Consider the following 22,360-nt stretch of genomic DNA (forward strand, 5'->3'; position numbering starts at 1 on the left):
CACTTTGGAGATGGTAAGAGTAGGAATCTCTTGTGTCAGTGTGGTGGTTAGGTCTATTGTGCCCTGTTTGGAGTTGGAATAGGATCATCTTTTCTGTCTCAACAGGTGATGGTAGTTGTCCTGAACATGATGGGTGTTCATTTATTCTTAACTGACGCTTGAAATTCCACGCCCAGCTTTGCCATTCTGTCTGCCTTATCATTTCTGTGTATTCAACAATTATAGGGAAACCCCTGGAGTACAATTCTGCAGCATGTTTCTGCGTCTTTGAGGCAAGGCTGTTGACTGTTGCTGCTTCCAGAGCAGACAAAGCAACTGTTAGGATCTAGGAGTCTTTGACTTCTTTGCTGTTGATGGTGTTTGCAGCATGGACCAAGGTTCACACCTCAGCTCTGTGATATGTGCTGAGAAGACCTTTTGCTACTGACTACCTGCCTTGTATCACGAGTTGATATTAATGAATCAGGGTTCAGTGGCTATAGACCGTTTAACCAAGTTTAATGAAAGTCCTACAAAAGGGATATGACATTTTGAGCAGACTAAAAAAACTTTGGCTCAAAAATGTTACAGAGAGACAAAGGACATTATTTTAATCCCCATCATTTGAAGCTGGGGATTTTAAAGTTACAGAGCAATAAGCATATGCTGTCCTTCTGGGTCATAAAAACAAAAATCACACATAAGGCATGTATTTTATGGCACAAAAATAAAAGGAAAAGAAATCAAACATATTAAAATGTCTACATATCACAATTCACCATGGGAATGACTTAGGTTAATTTTTCCCTTGTTTGCATTGACCATTACATGGTAGTAGAAATTCACCGCCTGCTCATAGTTTTTCACTGATATCCGTTCATTGTCGCCATGGAAACGTTGTGTGTCGCCGGGATACATCACAGTGGGACTGAAGCGGTAAACATTGGACGACATTCTAAGGTAATGATGAGTGTCTGTGTTCCCTATCATGGTTCCTGAAATACAGAAAGCGCCATTTGTAGATTCCTTACAAAACAAGAGGTACATTGGCCCTAAGGCGCTAACCTGGAACCCAAAGAAAGTAGACTATTCTGAAAAAGTGCTAGCTAATTCATGAAGATTGGGCATGAAAGTGACTCCAAGAGAATTAAAATGTTTTTTTTTAAATATGACCTTGTGACCCAGTTTTTGAGATTACATGATCCAGTTTCAATCATCAGAGATTTCACTGGGACAAAATTAATGTTCTGACCAAGTTTCATGAAGATTTGCAAATAAATGTGGCTAATAATTTTAGCATCAACATGTTTTCATAAAAGCTATATAAGGAATGATTAAAACAAGACCTGTCAGAGGACAGCGCGCTCGACTATTCGAGTGCTTGACAGTATAAGGTAAGCCATCATGGAGAGGGGGGGGGGGTATAATGTGGGTGTGTGGTAATTTAATAGATGATCTTTCAAAAATAAGAGATTTTTTTTTTATTTTTATTTTTTTAGGGGGGGGGGGGATTCTGGGGTGGAGCATGGGGGAAGGTTCGGGTGGAGTGCATTGTGGTTTGTCAGGTAAGTGTTGTTTTGTCAAAGTATGAATCAAATGTGATCATAAATAAAGAAGTTATGGCAATTTAAACAAAATGTTCAATTATCTAAGTATAAAAGGGGCCATAATTCTGTCAAAATGCTTGATACAGTTGTCTGCTCTTGTTTATAGCTTGGGGTCATGTTGGTAAAGCAGTATGCAAAATATAAAAGCAATATCTCAAAGGACATAGGATATATTTGGGGTAGTACGAAAACTTTAACATTTGCACGCTAACGAGAACGGGAACGCTGACGCCGGGTTGAGTAGGATAGCTCCACTATATGTATTTCATATATAGTCGAGCTAAAAACCCTGAAGAATTGTCTTACTCGACCGAGAAAACATTTGAACAAGTGTTTCAACTAAGGTTCATTAAGATTGCACTAAAAATGTGACTTCTAGAGTGTTAACAAGGTGTGTCACTTAAGCCATATAAGAAATAAATGTCCTGCCCCCCCCCCCCAGGCCATATTTTTGGGACAAACTTTACCATTGTCGATCTCAGACGAGCTATAAATAGTACAAATGTTTTGACCAAGTTTAAAAAAGATTGGACAAATGTGACTTCCAGATTGTTAACAAGGTTTTAGTATAGCCATATTAGGAAAAATGCCCTGTCCCCATGTTTTTAAATTGGACCAGAACCATTTTATGAACTCGGTCCAGATATCATTAGAACAAATGTTCTTACTAAGTTTCATAAAGGTCTAAAAAATGAGACTTTTAGTGATTACAAGATTTTACCATAAATATATAGGATAAAATGCCCCACCACCTGGTGGTTGTGTTTTTCAACAGACCGGAACCATTTTAGAACTAATCCAAGATATCATTAAAACAAATGTTCTGACCAAATTTAATGAAGATTGGGACAATAAATGTGGCCTCTAGAGTGTTAAAAAGATTTTACTATAGCCATAAAGGTTATACCCCTCCCATGCAGCAATGTTTTGTAAGCAACAAGAACCATTTTCAAACTCATCCAAGATACCATTGGGACAAATGTTCAGGCCAAGTTTCATGAAGATCAGACAATAAATGTGGACTCTAGAGTTTTAACAAGGTTTTATTATAGCCATATAAGGAAAAATGCCTCACCCCCTGGCTGCCATGTTTTTTAACTAATTGAAATCATTTTCAAACCCCTCCAAAATATCATTGGGACAAATCTTTTGAAGAAGTTTCATGAAGATAGAACAAAAAAAAATGTGGCCTCTTGAGTGTTAACAAGGTAAATGTTGACGTCGCACGCTGCATGACTGACAAATGGTGACCCCAAAAGCTCACCATGAGCAAGTTTTGCTCAGGTGAGCTAAAAAAACACAAAGAAGACCTTCTTTCCATTAATTGCAGGGATCATCAGTCTTGGGCCTGGGTAGAACCAGTACTTGGAGTCTTTGGGGGAGATCTCAAGAATGCTCCCACATTGGGGATCAAACTTGTGACCTCCCGATCACAAGGTGGATACCATATTAACTACACCACGGCGACCTCACAATGAGCCAGAGCAATTATGAGTTGTTGTTTTTTCATGATGATTACTTTTGGATGGGTAAATAACTTCAGATTCTATCAAATCAACCATATAGGACCTGCTTAGCACTTATAAATAACAAGCCCTATGCTGTAACATTTACACACAAAAACCCCCCACATATTAGACCTCACCAGGGGCAACTAGAGTCCTGTTCCAGATCTGCCTGATGCTGTTCTTGACGGTCTGATAGCCAAAGTCTTCCTCTCCGCTGGGGGATATGGAGTGGGGTTCCATAGAAGACACCACACGGATCTTGACGCGATCATCGTTGATGATTCTACGATCATACTCAATCACCTGAAACACACCAAGGCCTTGCAAAAATTGCAAGTTAACTAATGGCATTCTCCGGCCTATGATTATTTATCACACCTCACTTCTTAAACCCTTTACCACTCAGATACGCTCTTTGATGCGTTTGAGTCCCTTAGAAAAGCAAATTCAATTTATACCTTTCTTAGATTAGATTCAAGTACTTAAGGCTTCATTTCCAACCCTAAGATAGTTATGAGCAGCAAACAGCATAAAACCTGAACAGACTGCACGTTACTTGCAGGCTGTTCTGATTTTACGCTCATTGCATATTGACATTTCCCTTTGCTTCTGAGAGTGAGACAGTAAACTACTGGAATTTTTTGACACATGTCTCATTATCACTTCTTTAAGTAAACACTGGAGAGGGCAATATTATCACACAGGTGGATAGCATGTGGCTATGAAATTAAATAGCAAAAAGAGCTGTCTCCATAGGATGACATATGCCCCGATAAACGCTTTGATAAAAGTTATGAGCATTTTTCGAAACCTAAACGCATATTTCCAAACCTAAACGCGGACCCTAAGTTCAAGGTCAAGGGGGTCAAAATTTGTGTGCGTATGGAAAGGCCTTGTCCATATACACATGCATACCAAATATGTATGTTACATCTGAAGCAACATAAAAGAAATGAGCATTTTTCGAAACTGAAACGCAAAGTGTGATGGACAGACAGACTGACCGACAGTGTGATCACTATATGCACTCCTTCGGGGGCATAAAAACATCGTTTTCAATGAAAAATAATCAAATTATAAGGACAAATCAATATATTTGATAGTTAATTTTTTTTTTAAAGAAGTTGATTTTTTGTTATAATTTGATTAATTTTCATTCAAAATGATGTTTTTACAATTTAATATCATAGCCACACGCTAACCACCCGAGTATTTCCATACCTCCACTGCCAACAAATCAATATACTAAAATTTTGCTTTTTACACGTTGATTGAAGATTCTCATGAAACAGTGCGTTAATTAATCACATATTACTTATTGCCTTGTCTATGGAGAAAGTCTTTATTTCAGTATAATTTGATATGAATTTTATAATTGACGGCCAATGACGGGTGATCGTGCATTTGGTCAAGCCTTATAGAATACTTGGTTGCCACTGCTTTCGCAGTAGTGAACACTAACTTGAGTTGACGAAGGGCATTATTGCAGGTTTTATATAATGTCAGCCTTCTTTGACTCCTAAACCAACTTGAACTTGTCATTGTAGTTTCAATAATCACATGCAGTAGTTGGTAGCAAAATGTAACAATGAGCAATTGGACCTTGAGGTGTGGCTATAAAAGTTTCGATCCCAACAGCTTGATTTAAACCAATTTCATCCATAATACCTTTGGGGATTAGACTTTGTCAATATTTATTGGCATAACTGTTTATAATATATGATTCTAAGATTTCTCTAGCAAGTGCATGGAAGCACTTTTCATGTTGCAAGCACACATGACATTGATCTTCAACCCCTTTGCCTCAAAATCAATAGGAATCTTCTCTCCATCCAAGTAACAAGCATCAATTCAGATGATCATAGGTAAAAGCATTTCCTAGTTATTGTGCAGACACAAATTATGATAACCTTAGGTCAAGGTGTTCACAGTATATTGTTCTGAACATATTTCCTGTTAAAAGAATCCGTGACATTCACCTTTGACCTCTTGACATCAAGTTCATTATGGGACATTCTTTCCTCTTTAGGAACCTGTATACCAATTTAGATGGTCAAAGCATCCTTTAGATATCTTTCAGAAACCCGTTCCTGGCTACAAGCTCATGTTCCTTTTATTTTTGACCTGTTATTCAAAATGCTTTTTTTGGTATTCCCATGTAACCACTTGGCCAATTTGCATGATCAAAGGTCAAATCATTCTTAAAACAACATGCCAACATGAATTTTCCTTTACAAACCCCTGGACCTTAACCTTTGACTGAGGTGATAGGCATCTTCCCTTTCACCCAAGAAACTACTACACCACTGTGCATGAGTATAGATTAAAGCATTTTAAAGATTAAGTGTTTTGAAACTGATTTACTAAAACAAGCGCCTTTGAGATTGACCTGTTGATCTCAAAATCTGCAAGCATCTTCTTTTCCTCCCAAACAACCATCATACCAATGTGCATGATAGTAAGTAATAGCATTGTCCATATATCCGTCAGAAAGTGAATAGTTGATGGAGAGAAAATCAGAGCATCCCATTCACACACCCAGACAAATATAGCCCGCTTCTATAAGAGGGGTCATAATCAAACCTTTTAGTGGACTCCTGTACAAAGTTACATACCAAACAATAAAATTGTACTTTCAGAGATGAAAATGTTTACTAATAAAGTCTATTACATGTATAGTAATAACAATTTGTAATAAAAAGGGCCATGACTTTTTAAATTTTTTATAAAAAAACATCATTCATATCATACAACAAGAAACTGTCTGAGACGGGTGATGTTCCCCAAAGGTTTTTTTTGTCACAATATTGCACTATATATTCAGATAAAAGGAAACGTCTTGAGGGCACAGTAGTTGGGGGGACAAGAATTTTGTTATAGAAAATGTCAAAAGGCCATAACTCTGTGAAAAATCATCCAACCAGAACCCGCTGATAATATGCACATCTCCTCTTGGTAGTGAAGCTTCCCATAAAGTTTCATTGAATTCCGTTAATTAGTTGCTGAGAAATAGCCCGGGAAAGAATTGCACTATATGTACAGTTAATGGAAAATTTCAGAGGGCCATAATTCTGTGAAAAATCATCCGACCAGAACCGGCTGATAATATGCACATCTCCTCTTGGTAGTAAAGCTTCCCATAAAGTTTCATTGAATTCCGGTCATTAATTGCTGAGAAATAGCCCGGACAAAATTGTGCACGAACGGACACACTGACGGACAGACGAAGCGGCAACTATATGCTATATAAAAAAAAATTGGGGAGCATAAAAATGCATGCCAGTTTGAATGTTGTAAGTTTAAAAGTATCAGTGAACTTCTCCTGACAAATTTGAATCTACAGACAGACACACCAATATCAATGGTGTCTTTAGTATACCCCACTTCACTTTGTATAAACTGTTATAACAAATGACAGACTTAAGCAAGAAACAAACATTTCAGTATATTTCATTCCTAATAAACAATCATTTAACTAAGCAAAATTGAAATCCAAGGCAATATTTATACCTCTGCAACACTCTGTGCTGGATGTATGCGGTGATTCACATAAGCAGTGGCCTCGGGTGCATTCACATTCAACTGTGGATACCAACAAATCCAATGAATGAATGTCACACATTCCAAGCAGTTGGTAATCATTCTTCTCATATTGGAGATTAACAAGAGCTGTCAGAGGACAGCGCGCTCGACTTTTCGAGCTCTTGGCAGTATAACGTAAGCCATCATGGGGTAATTGTTCATATTCAATAAGGTCAAGGTAAAATGGTCATATTATAAGTCGAAGAGGACCATAATTGAAACATATTGATCGCTTATGTTTTAAAGAAGTTGTACTTTATAGACGATTCTGAGTTAAGGTATATTTTCCATAATCTATTGAGCATTTGTAAAGTCATAAAACAAACTAATAAGATTGTATTTCAAGTTTGATAGCAAAAGCTTGGTTGGGATGGTTGGAAAGCCCTTAAAAAATAAAACAAATAAATATTTGTGTTTTTTTTACCATGTTTCAAAGTAAAAAAAAATCTTTTTGGGTGTGGGGGTCTGAGTGGGGGGGGGGGGGTATAATGTGGGGTGGGGTAATTTATTAGATGATAATTCCAAAATTAAACAAGATATGTGTTTGTCAGAAACACTATGTCCCCTTCTGTGCCACTTTGAAGATATATATTTGACCTATGGCCTTGAAAGATGACCTTGACCTTTCACCACTCAAAATGTGCAGCTCCATGAGATACACATGCATGCCAAATATCAAGTTGCTATCTTCAATATTGCAAAAGTTATGGCAAATGTTAAAGTTTGATGCAAACACACAAACAAACCAACAGACAGGGAAAAAACAATATGTCCCCCACTGTAGTGGTGGGGGACATAAAAAGGAAATAGTAAATATCTTTTTTTGGGGGGAAGGGGGGGGCAGGGATTCTGGGTTGGGCGTGGGGTATTGTTTGGGTGGAATCCATTGTGGTATTAAGGTAAGTTGTTTTGTCAAAGTATTAATAAAATCTGATCATAAATAAAGAAGTTATGGCAATGTAACTAAAGTAATATGCATATTATAAGTGAAAAAAGGGCCATAATTCTTACAAAATGCTTGATACAGTTGTCTGCTCTTGTTCATAGATTGGAGTCATGTTGGTAAAGAAGTTTGCAAAATATGAAAGCAATATGTCAAGGGACAGTGAAAATATTTCAGGTGGTACGCAAACTTTAACATAGTTTTTTCAATAATATGCATATTGTAAGTGAAAAAAGGGCCATAATTCTTACAAAATGCTTGATACAGTTGTCTGCTCTTGTTTATAGGTTGGGGTCATGTTGGTAAAGAAGTATGCAAAATATTAAAGCAATAAGTCAAGGGACAATGAAAATATTTGGGGTGGTACGCAAACTTTAACATTTGCACGCTATAACGCTTACGGGAACGGGAATGCTAACGTCGACGCCGGGGTGAGTAGGATAGCTCAACTATATATATTTCATATATAATAGTCGAGCTAAAAAGTACTTCTGTAGTCATCATACCAGACAGTTTGGACTGGACATGGATCATAATTGTGGGGATGCATTACAATTTGTCACAAGAGAAAATAATATTTATAAGAAGAGTATTTGTTAATATATAAATATATAAGCACTGAAGTGTTAAAATATGATGACCAGAGTCATATTGAATTTAATAAAGCTTTTTGTTAACTCCTGCCTAGGACACTCACCTAAGTTCATGTTATTACAAAGTTCAAAATTTGACACAGTGGTAAATCATTCAAAGCTTTTATAATTTTCTATACATGCATGGAAGGTAAACTACTTTGCCTTCTGGCAGGAGTGTTTTTAATAGGAGCAGAACCATTTTCAAACAAGGTCCAGATATAAAAAAACACATCATTTTTACAAAGATTTATGTCGTTTTGGGTAAAATAAGTGACTTTAAGTGTTCACATGGTTTTTGTACATCTTGTATGTACCGGTAACTTAGGTCCTATTTATTAACACTATATGACCCAGTTTCAAATTTCTGAGAAGTGGGCAATTTTTTACCCAAGGGGCATGATTTAATGTAAGAGGACCATGATGGCCCTTAAGAGCTCATGGTTCACAGACAAATTGTTGAAGACTTACCAGGTGATTTTGATCACACTTGACCCAGATTCAAATATGGCCTAAATATTGTCAAGATCAACATTCCGACCAAGTTTCATTAAGACTGAGTTATGAATGTGGCTCTAGAGTGGTAGCAGCTAGGTTTTTTTAGATTTGACCTGGTTACCTTGTTTTCATATGTTTCTGACCCAGCTTCAAACTAAGCCCAGATATTGTTAAGTCAAACATTTTGACCAAGTTTATTGGCCATAAATATGACCAATAGAGTGCTAATTCTTTTATTTTACCCTGTGACCTGATTTTGAGACGCAGGGGACCCAGATTCATATTTAAATATCCTCAAGATAAACATTCTAACCAAGTTTCATATTGTTTGAATCATAAACATGGCCTCTAGAAGGATTATTTGTTTTTTTAAAGATTTTACTTAGTGACCATGTTTAAAGACATATCTGATCTATAATCAAACTTGGCCAATATATTGTCAAGCTTAGCATTTGGACCAAGTTTTATCAAGCTTCAGTCATAAATATTTCTCACAGAGTGGTTAGATTGTTTTTGATATGGTGACCTTGTTTCTAGATGCAAGTGACGCAGTTATGAATTTGGATAATATATACTTTTTATGATAAACATTATTACAAAGTATCATAACGATTGAGTCATAAATGTAGACATTAGAGTTGCATGTTGTCTTATATTTTAACATGGTGACCAAGTTTTTGGACGCACAAGAACATGATTCAACTCAGCCATGAACATGTCAAGATAAACATTCTGACCACGTTATCACCAAGAGTGGGTCAAAAATGTTTTGTTCCAGTGTGGTAACAAGTTTTCTCTAACATTTGACCTCAAGACCTAGTTTTTGGACCTAGGTGACATACATTAAAACTTAAGATTCAAATATTCAAAGTTAATATTGACATTCTAACCAAAGTTCATTTTGATTAAGTAAAAGCTTAAAATTGATGACAAACACCAAGCATCGCACGACAGATTCCAGACATGGGTAAGTTTTGTGAAAATCTGACAAGCAGTCATCAACAACAATAAACACGCGATACATGACAACACCCACCACAATAGCTGAAAAAGAGCACTTCAGGTTCAGATGAGTTAACAAATGATCAACTATCAATACCATAATTATTAGTGTGGTATGATCTGTATTATATTCAGATTACTGTTATAACAGTTACAAACAGTTTTATATATACAATAATATATAGAAGGTTCAATTTTGTTTCGCCTGGTAATCAATAATCATTCAGCACTTGTTATAATCAAGCTTTGCTCTGGGAAACCGGGCTTCATGTTATGATGTACTATGTGGGTCAAGTGTCATTCCAGATTAGCCTGTGCAATCCACACAGGCTTATCAGGGATGACACACAAAAATTCTTTACAAGCGGAAAGTGCTGCCCCAAATTAGCCTGTGCAAACTTCATCGGCTAATCTGGGACGATACTTTGTGCACATGCATTAAGCCCAATTTTCTCAGAGCAAGGCTAAATTATATCTAGAAACCACATCACGTACCTTAATCCCTGCCTGGAACATGGTGACAGCTGTGACAGTCCTGATAATTGCATTGGTCACTGGCTTCTTGGACATCAGCCTGGAAACAGCCATATAAACACCCATCTGAGCCTCACTATAGGAAAACAGGGCTTAAAGCATATGCATAAAATGTTGTACCAGCCTGTGCATTCAGCATAGGCTAATCAGGGATGACCTTTTATTGCTTTTGTGGTTATTTTAAAACAAGTCTATTCTTAACAAAAATCCAGTAAAGGCTGAGTTTCATCCCTGATTAGCCTGTGCACACTGCACAGGCTTATCTGGGACTTTACACACATGCATTAATCTCCGTGTTCTAAGAGCAAGGCTCATATTTTCTTGTACAGAGGCCGGTTTTTACTGGGTTGATTAAAATATGCACCTGACATGTGCTCTGGGCAGTTAATAAATCATAATATATTTAACTAGGCTTTAAAAGTATTGCAGGTATTGAAAACCCCATTTAATTTTATTTAAATGTGCAAAAGACATCCTAATTGAAGAAAATTGTACCCCAGACAAAGTCACACACATCAGACTTAAAGTTTAAACACGCTTGTACAAAAAGCTTGAACCTGTCTCCTTAACAAATGTGTACAATTTTTAAGTGTGACATGGCATATAATTTAGACAAATTACAAACTAAAACCCAAACTTTGAGAAAAGATTACTTTAATGTAAATAAAACTTGTAAGTTCTCTTTACCATCTCTCATGTCATTCCTGAGAAACATGCTTACCAAAATACTTAAAGGGACTGTCCAACAGATTTTTGCATGTATTAAAGCTGGTCATTAACTGCTTTAAATGCTTTATATTGATAAATTTAAACATTTGAACTAAAAATCTCCCGTAAAAAAGAAGAATACAATATAAAAAAAGAAGAAAAAACGTTAACCACCACAGGGCTCGAACCACTGACCCCTCGAGTCATGGAGTTTTGGAGTAAAATGTCTCCCGACTTAACCACTTGTACATCCACGCTCACGTCAAATGCAGAGGTATTTTTTAGCTATATAAGCAATCCTCGTAGTTCCCCAAAATATTGATTCCCGTCGAACGACGCTTTTGACTGTTTGACAGTCCCTTTAAATAAAAATGTTCAATAATCTTAAGCAATCTAAAAACTAAATTGAATTTATAGAACTTTTGCTGCATTTGCACATACCATGAAACAACTGGCTTGAATAACCACAAGTTAGCCATGACCATCTTGAATGGGAGCTGCATCTGAAATCAAAGTTGTAAAACAGGACAAATTAGCAACGTCACTGTTGTGTCTAAAAATACAATCCCTGCATGCCTAATTGTCAGACAGCATTGGCAGTTCAGTTGGAAAAACTGGTTTGCAAACAATGCAAGCTCTCAATAGGTGTGACACGTCGACTAATGATGGTTGACATTTGCAAAAAAAATATTTTCAATCCACATATAAGGAAATTTTGTACAGACATACATACAGTCATTATAAGTCCCCTCATAAAAGTTTATTTAACCACTAACAACAATTACATTTAAAATGAAATGAACCTCAAAAAACAGTAACAGACTAATGATGAATACAAGTAAACTGAAAGATCATGAATAGCATAAATAACAGTCAAAAAAGTAACTGTGCCAATCCTATGTTCAATATAATAATAGTGGTCTCAAATGTTACATACGCTTAATTTATGCCTATATTGGTTAAACATGTTTTTTTTTAAAGATTAGACCAAGTAATTACACACCTTACCAAGATTTGCACTCAACCTTGATATTGTCAATATCATAAGTCTAACCAAGCTTCATTTAGATTAATTCATAATTGCGACCTCAGGAGTGGCTACTTTTTCAAAGATTTGACCTGACGAACTAGTTTTTGAACTTATTTAACCCAGATTCTAACTCAGCCTAGGAAATGTCAAGACAAAAATTCTTACCAGGTATTATCTAAATGGGGCAAACGTGGCTTATAAAGTGGTATCAAGGTTATTCTAAAATTTGACCTGATGACCTTGTTCTTGGACGATGTTCTGCCAGATTTGAACTCAGCCTTGATATTGTCCAAATAAACATTCTGACCCAGTCTCATAAAGATTGAGTCATAAATCTGATCTGTAGGTGGTAACAAGGTTGTTCTGAGAATTGACCTGCTGCCTAGTTTTTGGAACCATGTGACCATGACCAAGTTGGCCTCGGAGGGGTAAAAAGCTCAAAGCTGACAACACGAACCTGACACTGATGATTGCTCAACTATGAACGCCTGACATAGGGTGATCACCGTACAATAGCTAACCTTGAGCTCTTCAAGCTCATGTGAGCTCAAGGTTACAAAGGGCGTGATGTTATATAATGTCTCAGTTGAAATAGAGGCATAACTTTTGCAATTTTTAATATAGGATAATAAAAATTTCAGGTGCACAACCTAATATGGTAAAAAAACAACACCTCTAAAGAAGTTTGCATCTGTAGAGACGAACAGACAGACAAACACGTGTCCATTGTGGTTCCAGTATAATAGACCCTTTCAGTTAGCTGGATGTGAGGTAATGAGATGATACAAAATCCGCCACAGAGAAAATTGTACAGTGTCGCTGATAATATCAACGTCTCCTGCACTATACCGCATATGCGTAAATTGCGCAAATATTTCATTTTTTATTTTATTGACGCGTATTAAAGCTATCGCTTTTTGCATATTTCATTTTAGTACATTTAAGCGTGAAAATACATTAAACATTCCATTCAATAACTCTGTGTGTCGCAAGACAAATCCCGCACTGTTACCACTAAACTTTAAACATAAATATTTTATTAAAATGCCAAATATTGAAAAAGCGCCGAACGATTATGTGTTAATGGTATTGATCATTGGCATATTTGGCATATGATTTGAGCGCTTTTTTACCACTTGGGGACATGACCTTTACCATTGAAAATGGGAATTGAAGTGTCAATTCACCCCACCTGCAAAGTTTGGACTACGCCCACTGATTGGCAAAAAGAGGTGGAATTCATATAAGCACATAAAGGTAAGGCTGACAAAATCATCATATGTAATGATAATCATGCAACACATCAAATAATAAAATTTTACTAGTTATGTCGGAATCATACATTTGCATGCAAGGAAATGCATTTTTGAAACGATTATATTGTTGTTATTATTTGTTTTTACTAAAAAAGAACTCAGGAGTAGAACACAATGTAAGAGCTCGGTATGTGGTTATGACAAAAATCTTCATACTTGGCACTTCTTCGCGACCATTTTTTATGTTAAAAATTTCTCATCAATTTATCTTATTTCAGAAGGAATTAAATTTAACGAACGAAAACAAGTAATGATGAAAACAAACAACAATTAAATAGATCCATTTTATGTACGCAACATATTGTACCTGATTTGAAACTTTATTTGTCTGAAAAAACGTACCTTGTTACCCATAAAATAAATTCTCTTGAATAATGTAATTGTTTGATTTAATTGTTCACACCAATGTTGACACTCTTTGTTGCAGCATTTTTATCCCGGTGTTTTATTGTACCTTTGTTCATCACAACCCGATTATCTCGTTATGATCGGATACTGCCCAGACAATTACAAAGAAAACAAGGTGTCGTAAACCCAGGGACCTATACTTGGGTCCCTGCATAAACCACATGTTGCAGCCTAGTGTCTGGTATTTAAACACAATTTATGATAACCCCATGTCATCACCCCTTGGCATATTAAGCAGTCATTTTAGCCAAATTTTAAAGCCAAAATTCTGAACATTTGCTTCAAACAAATATTTTAACATTAAAAAGAATGAAGACATTATCGGAAATGAATTTACAGGAACAAGTGTATATATATATATATTAGCCAATTTAATCATAATAATACAGTGTTTAATAACTATAAATAAATTTATAATATTGTGCAATTTATCTGCTACGCAATAGAGGTATTTAACGGGTACCGGCAAATGTAAACTCCGCTATAACGTGTATAGATTTAAGTACGTTATTTCAGTGTACGAAACACCATCATGAAAACAAGCAATCACAATAGGGTAAACAATACTTGCGTTAAATAAATTAAATATATAGATTTATTGATCATAAAATGCTAGATTTGTATCACTCCTTTGTATTAGTAAAGAGATTTCAATATACATGCAAAGACTGTCCAATTTGCATAATATGCAGAGTTCGTTTCCGTATGTATGCTAACATTTCTTAATATTGTCATTCAATGTAAACGAAACAAAAATCCATTCAATGGAAAATAAAATGATAAAATTTAACAATTGTTATGTATTCCTCTTTTTTAGGGCTTTGTTTTACAATTGATTAAATGCATCTCTTACACGTTCGTTCGCTGATGAACAACAACAATATCCACACCACTTATAATTGTGATCAAATAAATATATGTTTCATTTTTTTAAAACATCATTTATAAAAGTCTTACTATAAGAAAGAATACGGCTTATTTAGTTGTTTTGTTTTGTGAGATTTTCAGTATTTAGTCTTCCGATCACGTTCTCTGATGAACAAAACCGCTGCTGTATCAGCAGTATAAACCGAATATCAAAATTTCATTAGAAAATAATACATTATTAACAATTAGGTAAGTACAAATCTTTTCGTGCATATGTTCAGTCCATTTACATCGTTGAAAAAAACATTTTCTAAAAAGATTTCTGTTCTTGTTTACAATCGATACACTCGATTATCATCGCATGACGTCACACAAGGGAGATAATTAAAAACCGGCAATAACTGAAAGGGTCTATTCCCCTTTACTTTGTATCCAGGGAGGAAATGGGGAATAATTATGTTAATCAATCCATCTAGAACTAAAACATTTTAATCATGCATTTTTTCCATGTTCAAGCCAATTTTGAGCTAAACATACAAATGGGTCATAGTCACAAAGATACATCCATCAATAGAGTTTAGTTGTTTAGTGAGATTGTACAAAGTCTCAATTGATTTCTCTTATTTTACTTTCCAATTTTGTGCCCTTGACCTTTAAAAGAGCTAAGGACTTGGTTATTACATGTGCCATTCCATCTCAGTAGGTTTGTTAAATCTACCAAGTTATTTGAGAATCCTAATAAGGCTCAGTACTTATGTTTTGACCTCTTATCTTGAAGTGTAGCCTCAATGTAAGGGCTTGTGTCTGTTGCGTATCAATCAGTAAAACAATGCCTTTTCTGCCAAGGTTTTTGAAAATCCTTCAATTCCTGTAAAAGAAACATCAAGGACAAACAGTAAGGGTTCGTTTCTTATATTTGACACATGACCATGAACTGTGCCCTTAACCTAGGACCAAGGGAGCATGTTCTTGTTTGTGACGCTCTGTCTCATCCAGCTGGTTACCTTTGTCAAATTATTTGAAAGGCCATCTGTGCTTTATATTTCACCTTGAAAGGTAATTTCTTATTGAAATAAAGCCCTAAGTTGCTAACCTGAGACTAGAATAAACTGAACTGTTCTGAGAAGCTTTCAAGAACCTTGTCATAACTCAGCTGAGACGTAATTACAACAAAAAATCTTTCTAGAGTGTTCACAAGGTGTCCTAAAACGCATAAACAGAAAACCATGACCATTTGCAAACACAGCCAAGATATGATAAGAACATATGTTATGAGCTTGTTTAATTACGACAGGGCAAAAAAAGTGACTGTGACCTAGTGACCATGTTTTTGACCCCAAATGATACAGTTTCTAACAAATGTTCTGACCACATTCCATGAAGATTGGTAAAAATGTGGCCTCTAGAGCATTAACAAGGTTTATGTTGACGACAGACAATGCGTGACAAAATTAAACAAGGGCTGTTTGTAAAACATGCATGCCCCCCATATTGACTGTCCATTGTAGTGGCAGCCATTGTGTGAATACGATTTTTGTCACTGTGACCTTGACCTTTGACCTAGTGACCTCAAAATCAATAGGGGTCATCTGCGAGTCACGATCAATGTACCTATCAAGTGTCATGATCCTAGGCAAAACCGTTCTTGAGTTATCATCCGAAAATCATTTTACTATTTCGGGTCACCGTGACCTTGACCTTTGACCTCAAAATCAATAGGGGTCATCTGCAAGTCATGATCAATCTACCTATGAAGTTTCATGATCCTAGGCGTATGCGTTCTTGAGTTATCATCCGAAAACCATTTTACTATTTCGGATCACGGTGACCTTGACCTTTGACCTAGTGACCTCAAAATCAATAGGGGTCATCTGCAAGTCATGATCAATCTACCTATGAAGTTTCATGATCCTAGGCGTATGCGTTCTTGAGTTATCATCCGGAAACCATTTTACTATTTCGGGTCACGGTGACCTTGACCTTTGACCTAGTGACCTCAAAATCAATAGGGGTCATCTGCAAGTCATGATCAATCTACCCATGAAGTTTCATGATCCTAGGCGTATGCGTTCTTGAGTTATCATTCAAAAACCATTTTACTATTTCTGGTCACCGTGACCTTGACCTTTGACCTAGTGACCTAAAAATCAATAGGGGTCATCTGCGAGTCATGATCAATGTACCTATGAAGTTTCATGATCCTAGGCCCAAGCGTTCTTGAGTTATCGTCTGACAACTACCTGGTGGACGGACCGACCGACCGACAGACCGACCGACATGAGCAAAGCAATATACCCCCTCTTCTTCGAAGGGGGGCATAATAAGGTAATAACAAAAGCTCACCATGTAACTGTTATGCTAAAGTAAGCTAAAAATGTCCAATATAATTGTGTGACCTTCACCAAAATTTCAACATGGGACCTCTAGCAGTAAAAGCTAACTGACAACAGCTGGGCTATTCATTAGACTATAGAAAGCGTAATTTTAATGCTTTGTAATACACAAATTTTGCAAAATATGCATTATAACTAATACAAACACTTTATTATTTATCATTTTTGATTGATTAATAAACAAACCAACTTTTTAATATTCAATATTTTTCTTAGACCTCTGTGAAACTTAGCTTTAAAAATACAATGTATACATTTTCTTTTTGAATAAAGACAATATTTTTCAAACATATGAGGTCGACAATCTATGAAAAAGTCCCACAAATACTTTAAAGGTAAGAAGAAAGACTCACATGAGGTGCTAGATGTTCAAACATGTCTCTCTCTGGTCCGTAGCCAAGCATGCTGGGGAGTGGGTTCCTCTCTAGCCTAGCAACATGTGGTCATACTTGTAAATAAGCCACATTCCGGGAAAACTGTTCTTATTATAAATGCATGTGCGTTAAGTGATGTCCTAGATTAGCCTGTGCAGTCAGCCCAGACTAAGCAGGGATGACACTTCCGCTTTCATTGTACTTTTTGTTATTTTTTGTTAACAGTAAGTCGTGAAAATCAAGTTTAAGAGGAAAGTCGCATCCCTGATTGTCCAGTGTCCACTGCACAGTCTAAATCTCAGGGATGAAACTTTATGCACATGCATTAAGCCCTATTTTCCTGGAGCACGACTCAAATGTTGGCAACAAAATATCATACAGATCAGCATATGTGCAGTGAATACCTGAAATAATTTGTAATGTGAGTTTTTAATATGTACAGAGTTTTGATTGATACTCATGACAAACGTAAGATATGAGGAACTCTTGAGGAATTTTGAATATTTGCTTAAATTGTAGAATTGTTCTAACTTAGTGTAAAAGCTATTAATATAATAATGTTTTGTGGTGTAAAACTTAATCCTACTTATAAATTAAATTGAACATAAACTTGAAGTTCATGACAAAATTTCTTGAAACTTTAAACAATTTTCCAATCTGTTTCTATGTGAATTGTTAGTTTTAAGAATTTAAGAAAATATTGTTTGTTTTCAGCTACAGTTTATGATTATAAAGAAAATGATTGATTTCTGTAGTAACCCACTATATAACAGAAGAGTATCAACAATTATTAAATATGAAACTTGTAGCAGGCCATGAGCAAAAAAACTTTTTGCATACGTATATATTACATTATGTACCCTTAATATAACACTAAAATAAATATGTTAACAGAGCACAGGATCAACTTAGAAATACAAACCACATATTAAGAAGCTTGAATTCTTATTCTGATTATGCTTATAGCAGCTCAGAAATTAAAAAAATATTGATAGAAAGTATTAAAACTAACACCATCATTGTAACCTTTTAACCAAAGAAATTCATTATCTTTAACATCCCTTCATTTGCTATGTGCTTAAAAGAATATAGTGTGGGTTGTATATTTGACCCTTTACCTCTCAGAAGCAAAGTGAAAATGGCCTTGTGCAAACAGCAAACAGGTTTTATGCTGTTTGATGCTCATCAGTATCTAAGGGTTGGAAATGAGGCCTTTAAAACTTGAATCTAGTAAGAAAGGTCTTTAATTAAATTTAACTTTCATAGGGACTACAAAAACGTTAAAAATACAAATACAATGAGTGGTAAAGATTTAACTAATGGGTTAAGTGCTGTATTTTATCATAACATCTATGCTGCACCATATAATACACTCATGATCTTTTGTCCAGAAAGGCTTTCTTTTTTAAGTAACAGTGACCTTGACCCAAATTACCACATAAGCAATATCATGACGTGATTTCACTATGAGGCAAATTATTACAATGTAACTCTAATATAAGGCAGATGACGGGTCCAAGCCACAAGACGGCGTTATAAACCGATCGGTGTTATAAATTCTGTCATTCTCAAATTCATGCATGTAAACCGTTCGGTATCGATAACGGTATACATACTGCTTTTCTAATCTGCATATATATCCAATAATCTAAAATTACATCAATTAAAAAGAAACATTGTGTTCATTAATCATATAAATATGTTTAAGAATTTTATTTCATACACACAAACATGGGCCATTGTTCAGAAGTGTAAAGTGTACAAAGCATTATGGGACAAAGGTTTCATAGGGCACTGTTTTACATTTAATTATAACAACCATTGGAGGATTGAATTTAAATGTAGTTTCAAGGCAATTCGATACAAAGCTTTTTTTTATTGTGTCATACACAGTAATGCAAAGAACTTGTTTCCCAAGGACTTTTTGAAAACTGGGGGAAAATGTGTCTGTGAATTTCTGTTAACTATTACCCTGGGTTTGCATGTAACTAAATCGTCTGCAAAATTTAATTTCCCTTTGTCCGTTACATTTTCAACTGCATTTTAGCAGACAATATTTTCAAATACATATTATCTAGAAATAACAATGAAATGAAACATGCCTCGTCAAAGCATCATTCAAAAGATTGATAACACATAAATAGAAGCAGCATTAGAGCGTGAAACAAGGATAAGCAATTTTTCACACATGTATTTGCATCAAACAATGGATTATCACACTAAAACTGTAAAATTCCCCAGTAATGGTTAGTCTCTAATAAATTAAAATTGAGCAATTATGCAATCAGCACAACAGGAACCGCCATATTTGAACGCTTGAGACCGAAATGGAAGGTTGGAGAACGAACGGGAGCCAAGACCTGCCTGCGTTATATTGGATTCCGCATTATAACATACGGGGCTTTACAGGATATATAGTTAGCACATTTTTAAAACATTATCTTAATGCTTTCTCCCATTTTAGTGCTAATGTGCACAAACCATATCCGTATCTTAAATTAGTAAAGATTGACCTCCCCTCCACATACTGTGCATGGACACAAGTCAAGTTTCGCTTGAAGGTATCGGTATGAATTTGTATTACTATTATTCAACAGAATCCAAACGCATCATGCCAGAACAAAATGTGGTGCAATTTCTCCTATACAAAAAACAAAAAATACCCAAATAAAAAAACTTTGTTTTGTTCTAAATTACCTAAATTACAACAAACGTGTTCTTTTTAAATATACAAGAGCACCGCATAGCGGGTGCCAACGCTCAGCTGCGGGTGCAGTTTTGAATAAATGAAAGCTTGTCAGAAGTTTTATATTAGAGGTCACAGTGACCTTGACCTTTGACCTAGTGACCCAAAAATGGATGTGGGGTGTAGAACTCATCAAGGTGCAGCTACATATGAAGTTTCAAAGTTGTAGGTGGAAGCACATAGATTTTAGAGTCAATGTTAAGGTTTTAGCACGGCAGTCGCCGGATGACAAGCTGGCTATGACAATACCTCAGGTTTTCTCCGAAAACAGCCGATCTAAAAATCAATATTAAAAGACGAAAACAAAAATTAAGTGTTCAATTTACATTGTTTACGTAAATCGTTCTGTCATTGACATGTCCCTACATGGAGACGACCGTTGTTAGGCTACCGATAGGAGACTCAGGATGGGGCATGAAGACCTGTAACCTTCAGCTCTAGAAATATCTGTCCCTTTTCTGAGGTACCTATACTGGTTCAAAGGCAAAGGGATTGTGTTATTAGCACAATTCATTTGAGCATCCCTTTTGGAAAACAGGGCTTAATGCATGCTTAAAGTGTCGTCCAAAAAAAGGCCAATCAGGGAAGACACATTTCACTATTATGGTATTTTTCGTTGAAAGGAAATATCATCTTTGCGAAAATCCAGTTTAGGTGAAAAGTGTTCATTATAATTAGCGTGTGCTGACTGCACAGGCTAATCTGAGACAGCACTTTGCCCACGTGTTTTAAGCCCCATTTTCCCAGAGTGAGGTTCATTTAAATTTACCAGACGTAAAATTGATTTTCACTTCCTGTACAAGTTCATGGTGGTAATGAACTTCATTTTATTGTGAAATTTATTACTAAATGAGCATAAGCCTTCAAACTACAAACATAAATGCACACAACATTTGGCAAATACATCTTGTAGCAGGATCAATGCCAATGAGTGCCATAAATTGCTTAGAATATTTTTTTTGGAAAACCTTTTTTTGAATCTCGTAATATTTTCACAGAATGTACAAATAGAAAATCAACTTTTGTTGAAATACATGTTTCTAGCAGCCAGGAGAAAGGAGTGTATAAATATATGCCAGTGCAGGTATAGGAAATATTCTGGTTATGTTATCAATACAGGAGACTACACACTTATTCTTGCACCTGTTAAGTTAACTGCTTGATTATTTTCATCAAGTGTGAATCTACATGATCCTCCAAATCCTCAAGCATGAGGAAAAATGTTTGACAGTCAAAGAAAAATAAATTATAACAAAACTGTACACACAAAATCCACAAAAAACTATCTGAAATAAAATTAAAAACTGTATAAGCTTACAATTATCAAAGAAATGAGTGCGTTCATAGCAAAATGTTGTTGCCAAACAGTACAAACATTTATTTTTTAATGTGTTCATGTAACTAACCTAGAGACAGCTGTTGCTAGGATACCTATAGTGGACTCAGGAGGAGGCATGGAGGAGTGGCCTGGCTCACCCACAACCTTCAACTCAAGGTGAAGATAACCCTTCTCAGAAACACCTATACTGGGAAAGAATGAAACCGGTTAGCACACAGTATCAGAAATATTTATCTATTTATCTCTTACAAGATACCGTTATAAAGAATGAAACAGGTTAGCACACAGAATCGCAAACATTTATCTACAAAAAGATAATGATAATTTTAAGTCTCTTTTTTAAAAACTTTATTTCATTTCAAAATACAATCATTATGTTATATTATTATTTTAACTCATTTCTACTATAGAATTTTAATAATTTAAATTTTAAAATGCTAACAAATATTGTAAAAACAAGAGCCCAAGTGGCGCTAACCTTAGACACAAACAAATGCAAAAAGTTTGTAAATGTCAGTTAATAAAATATATTGCCTTTAAAAAAACACAAGAGGGCAAAAGTTGCTCACCTGAGACCCAACAGATTTTTATGGTTCTGAGCAAGAAGCCTTCACTATGTTCTACTGGCAGACATGCTTTTAAACAGATCACATTCATTTTCAAACTCAACCAAGATATTATAGCAACACAATTGTTTAATGTTCTGATCAAGTTTTGCAAGTGGGTAAAAAATATTACATGTAACTCTGAGAGTGTTCAAATGGTTATACTACATAAACATAAGGAAAACAGCCCTATGTCATTGCTCCATGTTTGTCAATGAACTGGAACCATATCTCACAAATGTTACCTTTCTTTCATTTGACCTAGTTTTTAGATCCACATGATCCTGTT

General features: G+C 35.5%; 1 protein-coding gene across 2 annotated transcripts in view; it reads right to left on the bottom strand.

The window, feature by feature from the left end:
* Positions 1 to 680: 680 nt before the first annotated feature.
* Positions 681 to 22,360, bottom strand: part of LOC127881253 (N-fatty-acyl-amino acid synthase/hydrolase PM20D1.2-like) — a 29,365-nt gene continuing 7,685 nt past the window's right edge. The window contains exons 5-11 of one of the 2 annotated variants that reach the window (XM_052429008.1): positions 21,534 to 21,653; positions 17,361 to 17,436; positions 11,435 to 11,490; positions 10,247 to 10,325; positions 6,605 to 6,676; positions 3,232 to 3,397; positions 681 to 974 (exon numbers count right to left, since the gene is read on the bottom strand). In XM_052429008.1, the coding sequence (XP_052284968.1) occupies positions 748 to 974; positions 3,232 to 3,397; positions 6,605 to 6,676; positions 10,247 to 10,325; positions 11,435 to 11,490; positions 17,361 to 17,436; positions 21,534 to 21,653 (796 nt within the window). In that variant the 3' untranslated portion in view covers positions 681 to 747. Of the gene's footprint in view, positions 975 to 3,231; positions 3,398 to 6,604; positions 6,677 to 10,246; positions 10,326 to 11,434; positions 11,497 to 17,360; positions 17,437 to 21,533; positions 21,654 to 22,360 lie in introns of both variants that reach the window. The other variant, XM_052429006.1, reaches the window with a different exon arrangement.

The sequence above is a fragment of the Dreissena polymorpha genome, chromosome 5 (genome assembly GCF_020536995.1).
Source record: "Dreissena polymorpha isolate Duluth1 chromosome 5, UMN_Dpol_1.0, whole genome shotgun sequence".
In the NCBI taxonomy this organism is placed as follows: Eukaryota; Metazoa; Mollusca; class Bivalvia; order Myida; family Dreissenidae; genus Dreissena; species Dreissena polymorpha.